General features: G+C 45.2%; 1 protein-coding gene across 3 annotated transcripts in view; it reads right to left on the bottom strand.

Annotated features, from left to right (window-relative positions):
- MOSPD1 (motile sperm domain containing 1) overlaps positions 1-16,302 on the bottom strand; it is a 35,727-nt gene that overhangs the window by 6,491 nt on the left and 12,934 nt on the right. For 2 of the 3 annotated variants that reach the window (XR_005226826.2, XM_037909224.2), the window contains exon 5: positions 11,059-11,220. Coding sequence is in view for 2 of the 3 variants with exons in the window: in XM_037909224.2 (XP_037765152.1) it covers positions 11,059-11,220 (162 nt within the window). In the remaining variant the exon portion in view is untranslated. Of the gene's footprint in view, positions 1-1,811; positions 2,212-11,058; positions 11,221-16,302 lie in introns of those variants that run through there. The other variant, XM_037909223.2, reaches the window with a different exon arrangement.

Here is a 16,302-nt window from a genome sequence, read left to right as displayed (position 1 = left end):
GATTTAAAAAAATTGGTTTGTTTAGTGAGGAGAGAAGACGGGGGGGAGGGGGGAGAGATAAGTTTTCAAGTATGTAAAAGATTGCTATAAAGCGGAAGATGATAAATTGTTTTCCTTATCCACTGAGGAAAGGACAAGAAGCAATAGGCTTAACTTGCAGCAAGGGAGGTTTAGGTTGGACATTAGGAAAAACTTCCTAATTGTAAGGGCAGTTAAGCACAGGAATAAATTACCTAGGGAGGTTGTGGAATCTCTGTTATTGGAGAGCATTAAGAGCAGGTTAGACAAACATCTGTCAGAGACGATCTAGATCAGCGATACTCAGACTGAAACTCTCTAGTCACAAATTTGTCTCCTGCTGCTCTTTGCAGCACATGATAGTAAGACACTGTATGATTTAGTTATTAATCTAAGTTATTAACCAATTGTAGTTGATAAAATACTACTTGTGTCAGTCACTTTACTGTGAGAATTATGTATACACACTAAATATTTCCTTGTCAGACTGTTTCAGTATGACTGTATAGTACTAGAGTAAATGAAACAATGAATTCACACTATTGTAGCTCTTTCGGGTGATGTTGATTACTGATTTAGTTGGGGATAGGTCCTGCTTTGAGCAGGGGGTTGGACTAGATGACCTCCTGAGGTCCCTTCCAACCCTGATATTCTACAATTCTATGAATCTGGCTCCTGAACCACTGAGTATCACTGACGTAGATAATATTGAGTCATGCATCAGTGGAGAGGACTGGACTAGATGACTTACTGCAGTCCCTTCCAGTCCTACATTTCTGTTATTCCAGGATGGTACATGCCCTCAGCTCCCCTTGAAGTTAAGCTAAAGTAATAACATTATTATTGACTATTCCTACAAAGACTCATTATGTAAATTAATATCCAGGGCTGCTCTCATTTAAGTACTTCAACTTCACCATCTTTTGTGCAATCACTGTTAAATAACTTTTCATCTCTACATGGTCTTTTCCTGCCCCCTCTATACATAAACAGAGAGGTAACCAATTATATGCAAGGGGAAAGAAGGTTTAATTTCCAAAATGTTTTTACCCAGCTCAAGGCATGGTATATAGGCTTTTCATAAATAAGCAATGTAAGATTTTTGTGAAAGAACCAAGCACATTCTTACTGGGCCCTAGGTAGGGAACATTCAGCTTGTCTTTCAAAGTAGACAGATACTTACTTTGGAGGTCAAAGAGAACTTGTTTCTTTTCCAGCATGAGACAAAACAGAAATGTATAAATTCTTCCAAACTATAAAAATCAATGCTGAACTTCAGTTTCTTACAAAACAAAAATCAAGTATATTTGTCTAACACGTGTACATAGAGGACCTTGGCTATGTTGCTACACGTATTCAGATCATTACCAATGTAGTGGCAAGGTTTATTTCCGTACTACTTTGAAGTGGGAGTCCTGGACATGTGAGTTTTCTCTTGCTGGATGTTATGTATCTATACTTAAATATCTTGCTACATTTGTACGTTACATGTATTTATAAAAAAATTACAAAAATGTTTTATGATTTACAGTTATGATGCAAAAAAATGTCTATAACTGATTCCACAGTTAAGAAGAGCCCTATATCCCATATTTGTTAATGATGTCAGGAAATGAGAATTAATTACTTCTCCATCTAAACTTAATGTATTTATTTCATAGTTTTTAGTGATGGAATTTCAAATTTCATCTTAACTGACAAGCCTTACGTAAACTCTGATCATGCTGGTATTTATACATAAAATGTTATGTAGTAACCTCTGTACTTACAGCAATGGAATAAACAAATGAACCTTTCAGAATGAACAGTTTGCTTTTATAGCGATCAAACACTGATGTGAACATGGATTTAAAATAACAAATGTTGCTTTAATATGTCTTTTGTACAGTAGATGTAGATATAAAAGTTTCTTCAAAATAATTTCACAGATATCACTAAACATTCCATAGCTGTAACAGAAGCACCTAAGAGTCTTGTTGTTTATTTATAGTTATACATAGATAAAATATATATTACACTTTTGAAAGTATTTTAAATCACTGAATAGCTTTTCTAGCATCTTAATGCATCACATGAGAGTAAAAGGCAGTCCACATTCATGATGTAAATATATAGTAAGATAAGGTTGGGGTTCTTTTTTTACATCCAATTAAATCATTACTCATGTCCTCAAGATAACCATGGTGATAAGACCTGGAAGATGAGAAATGAAGAACAGTTTAATTTAACTGAATAAAGCATTCAAAGTAAAGGTCTAACAGTTTCCTGTCACAGGCCAGAAAACAAGATAAGAGTGCATAAATTTACAGAATGAAAATTTACATAGATTTCACTTAAATTATTTTATAGGAATAACTTTCAAATATTGCTCAACAAAAGTTTGGCTTAATCAGAATCAATGATTGTTTAAAATGTTAGTTCTAAAGAACTAATCATGTCTAGATCATCCAGTCTGAACAGATCCAGAGATTTTAGTGGCAGAAGCGATGCACATTCAGTGAACAATTATGGATCAGATTGTCTGGAAATTAACCTATTGTTGCTAGTTGGAGTCTGGGCAGGGACTGTCTTACTCTGCACATGCAGTACTTAGCACAATGAGGTACTGATCTTGGCTGAGGCCTTTAGGTGCTTTTCTAATATAAATGTTGCTGGCACCACCTAAACTAAGTAACTGAAACATTGTTTTCATTTCAGCTCAGTGCATTTAACAGCACCTTTATTTATAGACAGTCGTGTTGGGCAGCTTGACTTCCTGTCATCATTCACGCAGCGTGGGAAGGTCCCTCGGACTCTTCCCCAGCACCCATCAAAGTGTGCAACCAGCAGCAGAGCTACACTGAAAGGGGAGGGGCCTACAGGTGTTTGGCACTGTTGCTCTTGTATCCACTTGCTGCCTCCACTGCCAAAGGCCTTCCCCTATCAGCAGGGGAGCAGATTTAAGAGAAGTGTCAAACTTGATGTTTTACAAATAAGTTCTCTAGCCCTAATCATGCAACCTTCACCTGCCCCCAGCATTAACACTGAACTGCTGACACTCCACTTAAACCTGAAATGAACCTACTCTGTTGGGCAGATTGAGTGCTTGATTGTGTTTGACTTGGTTTGCTTGACCCTAATTTTCTGACTGTCCCAGATTCTGAAACAGATAATATATTAGAGTCCAGGCCTGCAAGCGCAGAAGCACCTAATGCTGCACTGTGGTGAACCCTGTAATTGTTCCGTAGTAACTGAGAGGTGGTGGAGAGAGCTGAGTTCAAAGGCAGCTAAACACAGAGCTGCAAGTAAAGTAGTGCTCCCTGAACCGAAAAATATCCTTCCACAGGAATGCTCATGATATCCTCTCCCTCAGCACATCTTTAAAGTGGAAGTCCACAGTTAACTCTGAGATTACTGTACAGGGCAGATGAAAATCTGCTGGCCATTGAGAGGTTTCAGAGTAACAGCCGTGTTAGTCTGTATTCGCAAAAAGAAAAGGAGGACTTGTGGCACCTTAGAGACTAACCAATTTATTTGAGCATGAGCTTTCGTGAGCTACAGCTCACTTCATCGGATGCATACTGTGGAAATTGCAGAATATCATTATTATATACACAGACACCATGAAACAATACCTCCTCCCACCCCACTCTCCTGCTGGTAATAGCTTATCTAAAGTGATCATCAAGAAGGGCCATTTCCAGCACAAATCCAGGTTTTCTCACCCTCCGCCTCCCCACAAACTCACTCTCTTGCTGGTAATAGCCCATCCAAAGTGACCACTCTCTTCACAATGTGTATGATAATCAAGGTGGGCCATTTCCTGCAGAAATCCAGGTTCTCTCACCCCCTCACCCCCCTCCAAAAACCACACACACAAACTCACTCTCCTGCTGGTAATAGCCTATCCAAAGTCAGCCTCAATGCAGGTAGGTCACAATGGAAAATTAATGTGCTGGTGTTGGCCTGCTGCTGCCATTCAATGTCCTAAATTGCAGGTTCTATTTAAGAGGTCCAGGATAGAGAATCCATGGAGCAAAGTTGCAGGAGTACTTTCCCTTTGATCAGCATTCCAACCATTCACAAACCTAAACCTGTTCTTCATACTATGGTCTAGTCTACGCTACACGGTTAGGTGGACATAAGGCAGCTTATGTTGACCTGATGATGTCAGTGTCTACACTACAGTCTTGCTCCAGCCGATGTAAGTGGTCTACTACACCAACAAAATAACTCCACCTCCACGAGAGGCGTTGGGCTTATGTCGGTGTAGTTATGGCAACGTAGTGTCTGTGTGTTCCTTACATAGGCTGTTGGCAGGACCTATGAAATTGACAAGAATCCAGCTCCACTCTCACTCCCCTGGAGAGCTGGGTGGCTGGACCCCACTCCCAGCTGGAAGCCGGGGCGAGAACCCAGGATGCCCTGCCCACTCCCTGCCAGAAGCGGGGCAGCCTTATCAATTTCACGGCTTCCTGAGGAGCCCCAGGCGGCTTCCCGCCCTGCTCCTGCTGTGGAACGGGCAGTGGGGGAGGGGGCATCCCGCCGGGAGCCCAGCAGGAGCTGCCAGCAGAACTGAGGAACCAGGCTCTCAGCTCCACACACTGCCCCTCTTATGTCCATGGAAGCGCTCCTGGTGAGCCAGCGACGCAAGGAGGATAGTGTCGACATGCACCACCATGGTAATTGCTTTAGTGGCTGTAAGTCAACCTAATATAGGTCAACTTACATTTCTAGTGTAAACACACCCTCTGGCAGGCACTAGCATAGAAAGTTATGACTACCAGAACTGGAGAGAACCTGAGCTTATCTAACTCATTTCACAACACCAAATACTGGGTTTATTAAATAGTGCATAATGGCCACTTATGCCATGTGTCAGGGGACCATGTAAAGCATTTAACTATAAAAAAGTGACTATGAACTAAAAGCAAAGACACTTTTCTCTTTCCCACCAACCCAACTAATTACTACAGGTATAAGCCTGAGAAGAGAAGATGCACCATCCTCTCTCCATGTCAACAGATGTGCACTTTGGACAAGCAAGCAAAGTGCATTCCAGACTAGGAATCTTTTCACTCCCGGAAGAACACCCAGTTGTTGGATTTTTAAATCTTGAGATTATTAGCTCAAGCACCTTATCTGATCAGCTGCTGTAATGGTACAGAGGGGAAGAGACCAGGACCCAAACCACATAAAAACCAAACACCTCAAATTGTATCCAGAAGCAAGGAAGCTAATGCAGCTGTCTGAAAAAATCATGTATTATCCCATTTCTAGCACTGCATTTTGCACCTGCTATAGCTTCTGAGTGGTTTTCAAGAACAGAGCATATTGCAATCATCCAGAAGTTACAAAGTCAAGAATTACTGGATGCAGATCTGAAAAACTATCACCACAGCCTCATATGAAGATGTTTTTGGCTACTGACACCAGGTGAGTTAAAATGCACACCCACAATACAGACTTGGACAAAGGGTGAATAAATCACCTCCAGAAGGCACAGGGTCCACCACACAATTGAGTTGTTCCCCACCATCCCACTACCATCACCTCAATTGGATCTAGCCTAAGCCCTGGTCTATACTAGGAGTTGAGGTCGAATTTAGCAGCGTAAAATCGATTTAACCCTTTGTCCACACGACAAAGCCCTTTTTTTCCAACTTAAAGGGCTCTTAAAATAGATTTCTTTACTCCACCCCCTACGAGGGGATTAGCGCTGAAATCAGCCTTGCCAGGTCAAATTTGGGGTACTGTGGATGCAATTCGACAGTATTGGCCTCCGGGAGCTATCCCAGAGTGCTCCATTGTGACCGCTCTGGACAGCACTCTCAATTCAGATGCACTGGCCCAGTAGACAGGAAAGGCCCGCGAACTTTTGAATCTCAATTCCTGTTTGGCCAGCTGCAGGTGAGTACAGAGCTCATCAGCAGAGGTGACCATGCAGAGCTCATCAGCAGAGGTGACCATGGTGGAGTCCCAGAATCGTAAAAGAGCTCCAGCATGGACCGAACGGCAGGTACAGGATCTGATCGCTGTATGGGGAGAGGAATCCATGCTATCAGAACTCTGTTCCAGTTTTCGAAATGCCAAAACATTTGTCAAAATCTCCCAGGGCATAAAGGACAGAGGCCATAACAGGAACGCAAAGCAGTGCCACGTGAAACTTAAGGAGCTGAGGCAAGCCTATCAGAAAACCAGAGAGGCAAACAGTCACTCTGGGTCAGAGCCCCAAATATGCTGCTTCTATGATGAGCTACATGCCATTTTAGGGAGTTCAGCCAACCGTGTGCTTTGACTCCTTCAATGGAGAGGAAGGCAACATGGAAGCAGGTTTTGGGGATGAGGAAGATGATGATGATGAGGTTGTAAATAGCTCACAGCAAGCAAGCGGAGAAACCGGTTTTCCCGACAGCCAGGAACTGTTTCTCACCTTTGACCTGGAGCCAGTACCCCCCGAACCCACCCAAGGCTGCCTCCTGACCCGCGAAGTGGAGAAGGGACCTCTGGTGAGTGTACCTTCTTAAATAGTATACATGGTTTAAAAGCATGTGTTTAATGATTGATTTGCCCTGGCATTCGCAGCCAGTACAGCTACTGGAAAAAAATCTGTTAGCGTGTCTGGGGATGGAGCGTAAATCCTCCAGGGACATCTCCATAAAGCTCTCCTGGATGTACTCCCAAAGTCTTATCAAAAGGGTTCTGGGGAGGGCACCCTTATTCCGTTCTCCATGATAGGACGCTTTACCACGCCAAGACAGTAGCACGTAGTCAGGAATCATTGCAGAAAAAAGCATGGCAGCGTATGTTTGCTGGCGTTCAAACAACATCCGTTCTTTATCTCTCTGTGTTATCCTCAGGAAAGTGATATCATTCATGGTCACCTGGTTGAAATAGGGTGCTTTTCTGAAGGGGACATTCAGAGGTGTCCGTTCCTGCTGGGCTGTTTGCCTATGGCTGAACAGATGTTCCCTGCTGTTAGCCATAGGGGGAAAGGGTTAGCCACGCGGTGGGGGGAGACAAAATGCGACCTTGTAATGAAAGCACGTGCTATGTATGTAATGTTAACAGCAAGGTTTACCATGAAATGTGTCTTTTTAAATACCACTGTCCCTTTTTTTTCCCCTCCACCAGCTGCATGTGTTTCAAGGATCACAGGATCTTCTCCTTCACGAGGCTAGCGAAGATTAGACAGCGAAAAAAAACGCACTTGCGATGAAATGTTCTCTGACCTCATGCTGTCTTCCCACACTGACAGAGCACAGACGAATGCGTGGAGGCAGACGTCAGAGTTCAGGAAAGCACAAAATGACCGGGAGGAGAGGTGGCGGGCTGAAGAGAGGGCTGAAGCGGATAGGTGACGGCAGCGTGATGAGAGAAGGCAGGATTCAATGATGAGGCTGCTGGAGGATCAAACTGATATGCTCCAGCATATGGTTGAGCTGCAGGAAAGGCAGCTGGAGCACAGACCACTGCTACAGCCCCTGTGTAACCAACCACCCTCCTCCCCAAGTTCCATAGCCTCCTCACCCAGACGCCCAAGAACGCAGTCGGGGGGCCTTCGGCCACCCAGCCACTCCACCCCAGAGGATTGCCCAAGCAACAGAAGGCTGGCATTCAATAAGTTTTAAAGTGCTGTTGGCCTTGTCCTTCCCTCCTCCACCACCCCACCCGGTGCTTCCCTCCACCACCCCTCCCGGGCTACCTTGGCAGTTACCCCCCTATTTGTGTGATGAATAAAGAATGCATGAATGTGAAGCAACAATGACTTTATTGCCTCTGCAAGTGGTGATCGAAGGGGGGAGGGGAGGGTGGTTAGCTTACAGGGAAGTAGAGTGAACCAAGGGGGGGAGGGGGGTCATCAAGGAGAAACAAACAGAAGTTTCACACTGTAGCCTGGCCAGTCATGAAACTGGTTTTCAAAGCTTCTCTGATGCGCACCGCACCCTCCTGTGCTCTTCTAACCGCCCTGGTGTCTGGCTACACGTAACCTGCAGCCAGGCGATTTGCCTCAACCTCCCATCCCGCCATAAACGTCTCCCCCTTACTCTCACAGATATTGTGGAGCGCACAGCAAGCAATAACAACAGTGGAAATATTGGTTTCGCTGAGGTCTAAGCGAGTCAGTAAACTGCGCCTGCGCGCTTTTAAACATCCAAATGCACATTCTACCACCATTCTGCACTTGCACAGCCTGTAGTTGAACAGCTCCTGACTACTGTCCAGGGTGCCTCTGTATGGCTTCATAAGCCATGGCATTAAGGGGTAAGCTGGGTCCCCAAGGATAACTATAGGCATTTCAACATCCCCAATGGTTATTTTCTGGTCTGGGAAGAAAGTCCCTTGCTGCAGCTTTTGAAACAGACCAGAGTTCCTGAAGATGCAAGCATCATGTACCTTTCCTGGCCATCCCACGTTGATGTTGGTGGAACGTCCCTTGTGATCCACCAGTGCTTGCAGGACTATTGAAAAGTACCCCTTACAGTTTATGTACTCGCCGGCTTGGTACTCCAGTGCCAAGATAGGGATATGGGTTCCGTCTATGGCCCCATCACAGTTAGGGAATCCCATTGCAGCAAAGCCATCCACTATGACCTGCACATTTCCCAGACTCACTACCCTTGATATCAGCAGATCTTTGATTGCCTTGGCTACTTGCATCACAGCAGCCCCCACAGTCGATTTGCCCACTCCAAATTGATTCCCGACTGACCGGTAGCTGTCTGGTGTTGCAAGCTTCCACAGGGCTATTGCCACTCGATTCCCAACTTTGAGGGCTGCTCTCATCTTGGTATTCTGGCGCTTCAGGGCAGGGGAATGCAAGTCACAAAGTTCCACGAAAGCGCCCTTATGCATGCGAATGTTTCGCAGCCAATGGGAATCATTCCAGACCTGCAACACTATGCGGTCCCACCAGTCTGTGCTTGTTTCCCGGGCCCAGAATCGGCGTTCCATGGCATGAACCTGCCCCATTAGTACCATGATGCCCACGTTGCCAGGGCCTGTGGTTTGAGAGAAGTCTGTGTCCATGTCCTCATCACTCTCATCACCGCGCTGACATTGCCTACTCGACCGGTTTCGCTTTGGCAGGTTCTGGTGCTGCATATACTGCTGGATAATGTGCGTGGTGTTTAATGTGCTCCTAATTGCCAAAGTGATCTGAGCGGGCTCCATGCTTGCTGTGGTATGGTGTCTGCACAGAAAAAAGGCACGGAACAATTGTCTGCCGTTGCTCTGACGGAGGGAGGGGCGACTGACGACATGGCTTACAGGGTTGGCTTACAGGGAATTAAAATCAACAAAGGAGGTGGCTTTACATCAAGGAGAAACAAAAACAACTGTCACACAGAATGGCCCCCTCAAGGATTGAACTCAAAACCCTGGGTTTAGCAGACCAACGCTCAACCCATGGAGCTATCCCTCCCCACGGTATTCCAGGCAGGACTGAATCTCCATTAAACTTTTCAAGGTGACCCTGACAGACCACACCGAAACGACTGTCAGCCGTTGATTTCAGGGAGGGAGGGAGGGGGGAGCAAATGAATACAAAACAAATCTGGTCTATTTCTTGTTTTGATCCACTCCATCTATCTTTTACATCTTTGGCTGGCAGCAGACGGTGCAGTAGGACTGCAAGCCATCCTCATCTCCTGGCTGCTCAGCAGAAGACAGTGCAATAGGACTACTCGCCATCCTCATCTCCTGGCTGCCAGAAGACAGTGCAATAGGACTGCCGGCAGGACTAAAGAGAATGACCTGGTCGAGTCACTCCTGTTTTTGTCCCCGCGCCCATGTCTGCCCAGGCGCTCCTGACCGACCGTACCGAGGCAGCCAAGAGCACCTTGGACATGATGACGATGGTTATCAGGCCTACTGCACCGTCTGCTGCCAAAAGGCAATGAGCTGCTGCTGTGTAGCAATTCAGTACTGCGTCTGCCAGCACCCAGGAGACGTACGGTGACAGTGAGCTGAGCGGGCTCCATGCTTGCCGTGGTATGGCGTCTGCACAGGTAACTCAGGAAAAAAGGTGCGAAACGATTGTCTGCCATTGCTTTCACGGAGGGAGGGCCTGACGACATGTACCCAGAACCACCTGCGACAATGTTTTTGCCCCATTAGGCATTGGGATCTCAACCCAGAATTCCAATGGGCGGCGGAGCCTGCGGGAACCATGGGATAGCTATCCACAGTGCAACGCTCCGGAAGTCGACGCTAGCCTCGGTACTGTGGAAACACTCTGCCAAGTTAATGCACTTAGAACATTTTGTGTGGGGACACACAATCGACTATATAAAAACAATTTCTAAATTCTAGAACTTCTATAAATTCGACCTAATTTCGTAGTGTTGACATACCCTAAGTTTCAGGCTGCTCATCCTCATCTGAGTCCTGATCTCAGCCAGGCAATAGGAAAGCAGAGAGCAACATGAGTAACACAAGGCGCTCTCTCCATGAGATAAGTGGCTGCCTTCTCACTCCTTTCATTTTAAGGAGTAAGTCACAGGTTTGGGAATCAGATGCAAGTATTGCCCCTGTCCATTCACCCTTTAAGTGCAGTTCTGTTTCTCATGACTAAAAGCTAGGGTAAAAGGAGACAGCTCTTCACATTAGATCTCTTCTGGGTTAGAGGGGATGAAGAGAAGGAATTTCCAATATCAACAGATAAGATGACTGAACTACAATTTTACAGTGTAGAAGTCCTGGCTTAGAATACGTAGGAAACAGCAATGTATTCCAGTAGCTTTCTTTGACAAATGAGGTGGAGTAGACGCCTATATGCCAGGTTCCTGTTTTGAGGGTCAAATAAGACACTTATCCAGAACACTTATATTTCTAATGGTGAGGGCTTCCGTCTCCGTCAAGTACTACTGTGACCTTCTATGTTAAGTACAAGTGGAGATGGAACAGAATGAAATTAGTCTTGACCCTGGCACTGAGACATGAAAGTATATCTTCTCATCAAGCCAGCAGTGTATTTTACAGATGTTCCTTTGATCGACATTTTGACTCCAGTAGAGACTGGAAAAAAGCTGTTTAAAAAATCCTTTTCAAAACACTTACCTAAAACATAAGCAGCTACTAGCTTTTGATTCACACTTAAATGGAGGTAGAGAGGCACCACGGATTCCACTTCCCCCAGTGTCGGTAGCATTAGTGCTCCAATGCATACTATTCCTAGGAATACCGTTAGTAAACTAGGTCCCGATGAGGCAGATCTGTTTTCTGAAAAACAAAAATGGCATTCATTGCAATGAAAGTCTGCAGCGCTTCAAATGTAAATGTTTTGCATTCTGGGAAAATGTTTATAGCGCATGTGTGAGAGATGTTGCATCTGTCATGCCCCTATGGTCACCTCATCTACACTCTGCCCATTTCTCCAACTCTGCTGAGATTAATTTTAACATTTCAAATCACCAGCCCACTTTCAAACATCCTTTTTCCTAAAGGATTACAATTACAAATATGTTTCCTTCTTTTCCCTATCTCCAGGGCTCAAGTTACACTAGTGGGAAGTGCAGGATCTTTGATCCCATGGCACGATTATGGTCTAATAGCCCATGATATCGCTAGAGAGATGGGAATCCATACATTCCACTGATGTAAGACATTTGTTTCTAGCACTGGTATATTTGGATATCAACCGTAATCACAACATTATGACTTACAGAAGAGCTGTTTTGGACACATTTTAGAAAATGTTGTTGCTTATGATCCTTTAAAGCCATCCAGAAATGCAAGCTGGCGCAGAATGCAGCAGACACTTGGTAAGTGAAGTACCTTACTTCAAACATATTAGACCAGCACACCATGATCTGTACTGGCTGCCTATTGGTTTCTGGATGAAGTTTAAGGTGCTAATATTGACTTACAAAGCCCTAAATGTTTTAGGAGCTGAGAAAGTGCCTCCCTCTGTGTGCTACTATAGCTGACCCCAGGAGAAGCCCTTGAGCTGCAGCCATGCTGGTATAAACGAAGGGGTCTGCTGGCCGAACATTCTCAGCGAGGGCTCTGCAGCATTGGAATTCACTCCCCCACTTGGTCCTGGATCAAATGCCTTCAGGGTACATTGCAAACTCATCTTTTCCCCAGGCATTTCTGGGTGGGAAAGTGCTGAAAAGGGTGGGGGAGGATTGGAGCTTGGAAGCTGCCCAGCTTGCTGTTGGTGGATTATACTGAATTTTACTGCTGCTCTTGTGACGGATTGCTCAGCTATGTTGAGGGTACTGTGACAAAGCTCTGTCCTTGCCTCCATGGGTCCCGCGTTTCCTGGCGGATTTCGCTAGCCTCAGAGGCTCACTGTGACCCTCCACGTAACCCTTCTCTCTCTAGAGACAAGGGTCACAGTTTACTGAGCCACTTTCATCATAAGCCAGCAAGGGAGGTGAGGAGAAGCTATCCTTCCTTGCACAGTCTCTGTTGTCTCCCAGTCTCAGTGATTAATCGGGGGCAAAGGTTGGGGGCGGGGGGGAGCCCGGGCCCACCCTCTACTCCGGGCTCCAGCCCAGGGACCCTAATAGTATCAGCTATGGTAGCTGACCTTTTAGAAACATGACATGTACAATTCCCTGGGCTACTTCCCCCACAGCAGCCCTCACTTCCTCAAGCTTCACCCTTATTTCAGGGCCTCCTTCCTTGTGCCTGATATGGTGTGTACTACTCAGCCTCTCCAACAGCACAACTTCCTCCCACAGCTCCTGACATGCACCCCCACCTGACTGACTGGGAGGCTTTTAACTAGTTTCAGCCAGCCCCTGATTGGCTTCAGGTGTCCCAATCAACCTAGCATTCTCCCTGCCTTCTGGAAAGTTCTTAATTGGCCCCAGGTGTCTTAATTGACCTGGAGCAGCTTCCATTTCACTTAACGTGGCACCAGGGATTTGTTTAGCCTGGACCAAATATATCTATCTCCCACTACTTTTCTATAGCCATCTGGCCTTGCCCCATCACAGTACCTAAGGGCAAAAAATCCCTGAGCACCCCCTGTTCTGCAGCTGGGGAGGCTGCTCCCTGGTCTGAGGCAGACACTTGGAATGTGGCTTCACAGAGCTGCCCAGGTCCATCCCTTCTCCAGCGGTGCAGTCTGACAGCTAATTACTATCGACCTGGCAATGGGATGTTTCAGCAATGCTTGGGGATGTGCCAAGCACACTGACTATTCCCTGGCTTATTAGGGCACAGGATCTTCCATGGCTGACAGTCAGCAAGGGAAGAATATTTAAAGGTGCTGCACAGCCTGAAGAAATCTCCCTTTATTTACAGCTCCAAAACAGAGCTCAGCCAGGGATAGGCAGCAGGCTCCCTTAGGCCAAAAAAGTTCCCCCCTTCTCAATTGCAATCAAGGGAGAAAAGTAGAATTGGCACGTCCCCATCTCTGCCCCCCAACCCTAAATGGGTAGGATCCCTGACAACTATCCCTTTTCAGTGCTCAGGGTAGAAGAGGCCCCTCCCCTGCATAAAAGGTTTGGATTTTAAACTAAAATCCCAGCACTGTCTTCCTCCCGTGATGGAGCTGCACCTGCACTACGGCTATAGAACACCACTAACCCAGTAGGGGACAGTGATTCAGCCACTAGAGCCCATTTTCTAATAACACACAAGGTCCAATGTTGCCAAAAGAGAATGCAGACAAGAACAGAACCCCATTCTTAGCACACCTCACTGGTTGTAGTACAGTAGGTAACTGTTCAAAGGCTCTAGAAACACTTAGTATTACTGCCCCCCCATTTTTTTTAAAAGAGAGTTACTGATATGTTGGAGTCTGAAAGATCTTCCCACAGAATCTTTAGAGCCATTAGCATTTAGCCAAGTTTTATACCTAGTTTTTTGAAGTATGAATTCAAAGCATACATGAAAATGGCTCCTGTTTTCAAAATCGATTTTGCAGTTCTCAGAGGGATGCCAGCAATGCTGGTCCCATTTTAACCCTACCAATCAGATGTTCTTAGTTTGCATGTCTGTATACTTGTTATACTGTTCCTCTGCTCTGTCTGCTCCATTCTTGTCAGCAAATATACTATGGTAACAAACTAAATTCTTATGCACCGGCATGCCATATTGCATCAGCTCACTGGTCCATATAATCTAATATTCTGTTTCAAACAGTGGCCTGTACCAGATGCTTCAGAGGAAGGTACAAGGAACCCTGTAATGAAATAGCCTGACCACAGCAAAGTTTCTTCCCAATCTCCATCAATTAGTGGTTGATTTAAAACCAGAGGCATAAGAGATCACGTATGTGTCTGATTCAAATCCCATTGAAGTCAATGGAAACTCACCACTGGGTTTTGAGATCAGACCCTAAACCTGTTATATTTTTTTACACTATCAAGTGAGAACACTCATGGTTACAATATCTTTTTTTAAAACTGTTCCAAGATACATTCCACTGAAGAACACAACTCCCCTGCCAATTTGGGACTTACATTATGTAGAGACAGTTGGTCACTATTATGTTTTAACAAGAGGAATTCTCTCATGCATCACATTTCAGGAAAGATGTGTGCAAACTGGAGAACATCCAGAGGAGAACAACAAAAATTACTAAAGGTCTAGAAAACATGAACTATAAAGAAGATTGAAAAAATTGGGTTTGTTTAGTCTGGAGAAGAGGAGAGACATGACAATAGTTTTTAAGCACAAAAAAGGTTGTTGCAAGAAGGAGGGTGAAAAATTGTTCTCGTTAACCTTGGAAGATAGAACGAGAAGCAATGGGCTTAAATTGAAACAAGAGAGGTTTAGGTTGGACGTTAGGAAAAACTTCCTGTCAGAGAAGTTAAGCCCTGGAACCAATTGCCACGGGAGGCTGTAGAATCTCCATCACTGGAGATTTTTAAGAACAGGTTAGACAAACACCTGTCAGGAATGGTCTAGATAATATTTAGTCCTGCCATGAGTGCAGGGGACTGGACTAGATGACCTGTTGAGGTCCCTTCCAGTCCTACTCTTCTATAATTCTATGCAAAGTTACCTAGGGTGGGATTCACAAGTGGGACTTCGTCATTCTCTCTCTGGGCCACTGTATAGTTAATTATTTATACAAAGTGGGCAGCTTCAATAGGAGAAATCTGCTCCACAGCAGAGTGACTAGGGAATTCTCTTGGAAAGTGGGAGTCCGAAGTTCAAATCCCTGCTCCATATGCGGGGAGAACTTGAATCCAGGTCTCCCACACCCTGCGTGCTCTAACCCCTGGGATAAAGGTCATAAGGGGGACACTGCCTCACCATTTTGTGTGGGTTTAGACATGCCCTAAGCCAGTGGTTCCCAACCTTTCCAGACTACTAGACCCCTTTTAGGAGTCTGATTTGTATTGTGTACCCCAAGTTTCACCTGACTTAAACTACTTGCTTACAAAATCAGACATCAAAATACAAAAGTGTCACAGCACACTGCTACTGAAAAATTGCTTACTGTCTCATTTTGTCTGTATGAAATTTTAGTTTGTACTGTCTTCGCTAGTGCTTTTTATGTATTCTGTTGTAAAACTAGGCACATATCTAGATGTACCCCCTGGAAGAGCTCTGCATACCCCCAGGAGTACGTGTACCCCTGGTTGAGAACCACTACCCTAAGCACACCTACCAGATTGGACCCTGAAGGTAAGAGAGGCAGGGGAATGCCTATTTTGTGAATCCTGCTGGGACTTAGGTGAATTAGGCACTCAGCTGTTGGGCAGTGTCAGTACTTTAATAGTGGAAACATAGGAGCCATTGGATTCTAGGCACCTCTATAGGGTTAGGTGGCAGCTGTGCAGGGCTTTTGTGCAAGCCAGTGGTGCCTAAATGTTGGACTTAGGTGCCTAATTGCCACTTTCAGCACTTAAGTCCCCCTTGTGTATCCCACCCCTTGCCTTTTCTGGAATTAAGCTGTCAGAGAGATTGGGGGTGGTGGGGAGGAAGGTGCATTTCCAGCCAGGCAAGTAAAGATTAGAATTTTGTTTTAGAAGACAAAACAATTAATGAGTTAAGCCTTCTCGCCCTGCCACCCCTAATTTGCAAGAGCTCATGCTTCAGCCATGGCTGTTGGTACATCAGCTACTCTCTATACTACTGCATGTGCATAGCAGATATTTGTAACTCCACTTTTCTGTACATTTCAGAGGTAAAGGAACATGGCACAAAAGAAGTGCCATGTGTGGAAAGTGTTTGAAAGTATCTGCTGCTGGTCAGGAGGTGGAGAATTAAAGTTCTGACACAGACAAAAATACACTTGGAGACACACTTTGATAGAACAAATTAGTCTCCAAGGGCATGGTCCTGCAATCCTTTTGTAGCCACATCTCCTGCTGAAGTCGTGGGAATTTGCTT

This window comes from Chelonia mydas, chromosome 9 (assembly GCF_015237465.2).
Source record: "Chelonia mydas isolate rCheMyd1 chromosome 9, rCheMyd1.pri.v2, whole genome shotgun sequence".
NCBI lineage: Eukaryota > Metazoa > Chordata > Testudines > Cheloniidae > Chelonia > Chelonia mydas.
The sequence above is the reverse complement of the archived record's forward strand: the minus strand, read 5'-3'. Positions and strand labels throughout refer to the sequence as shown.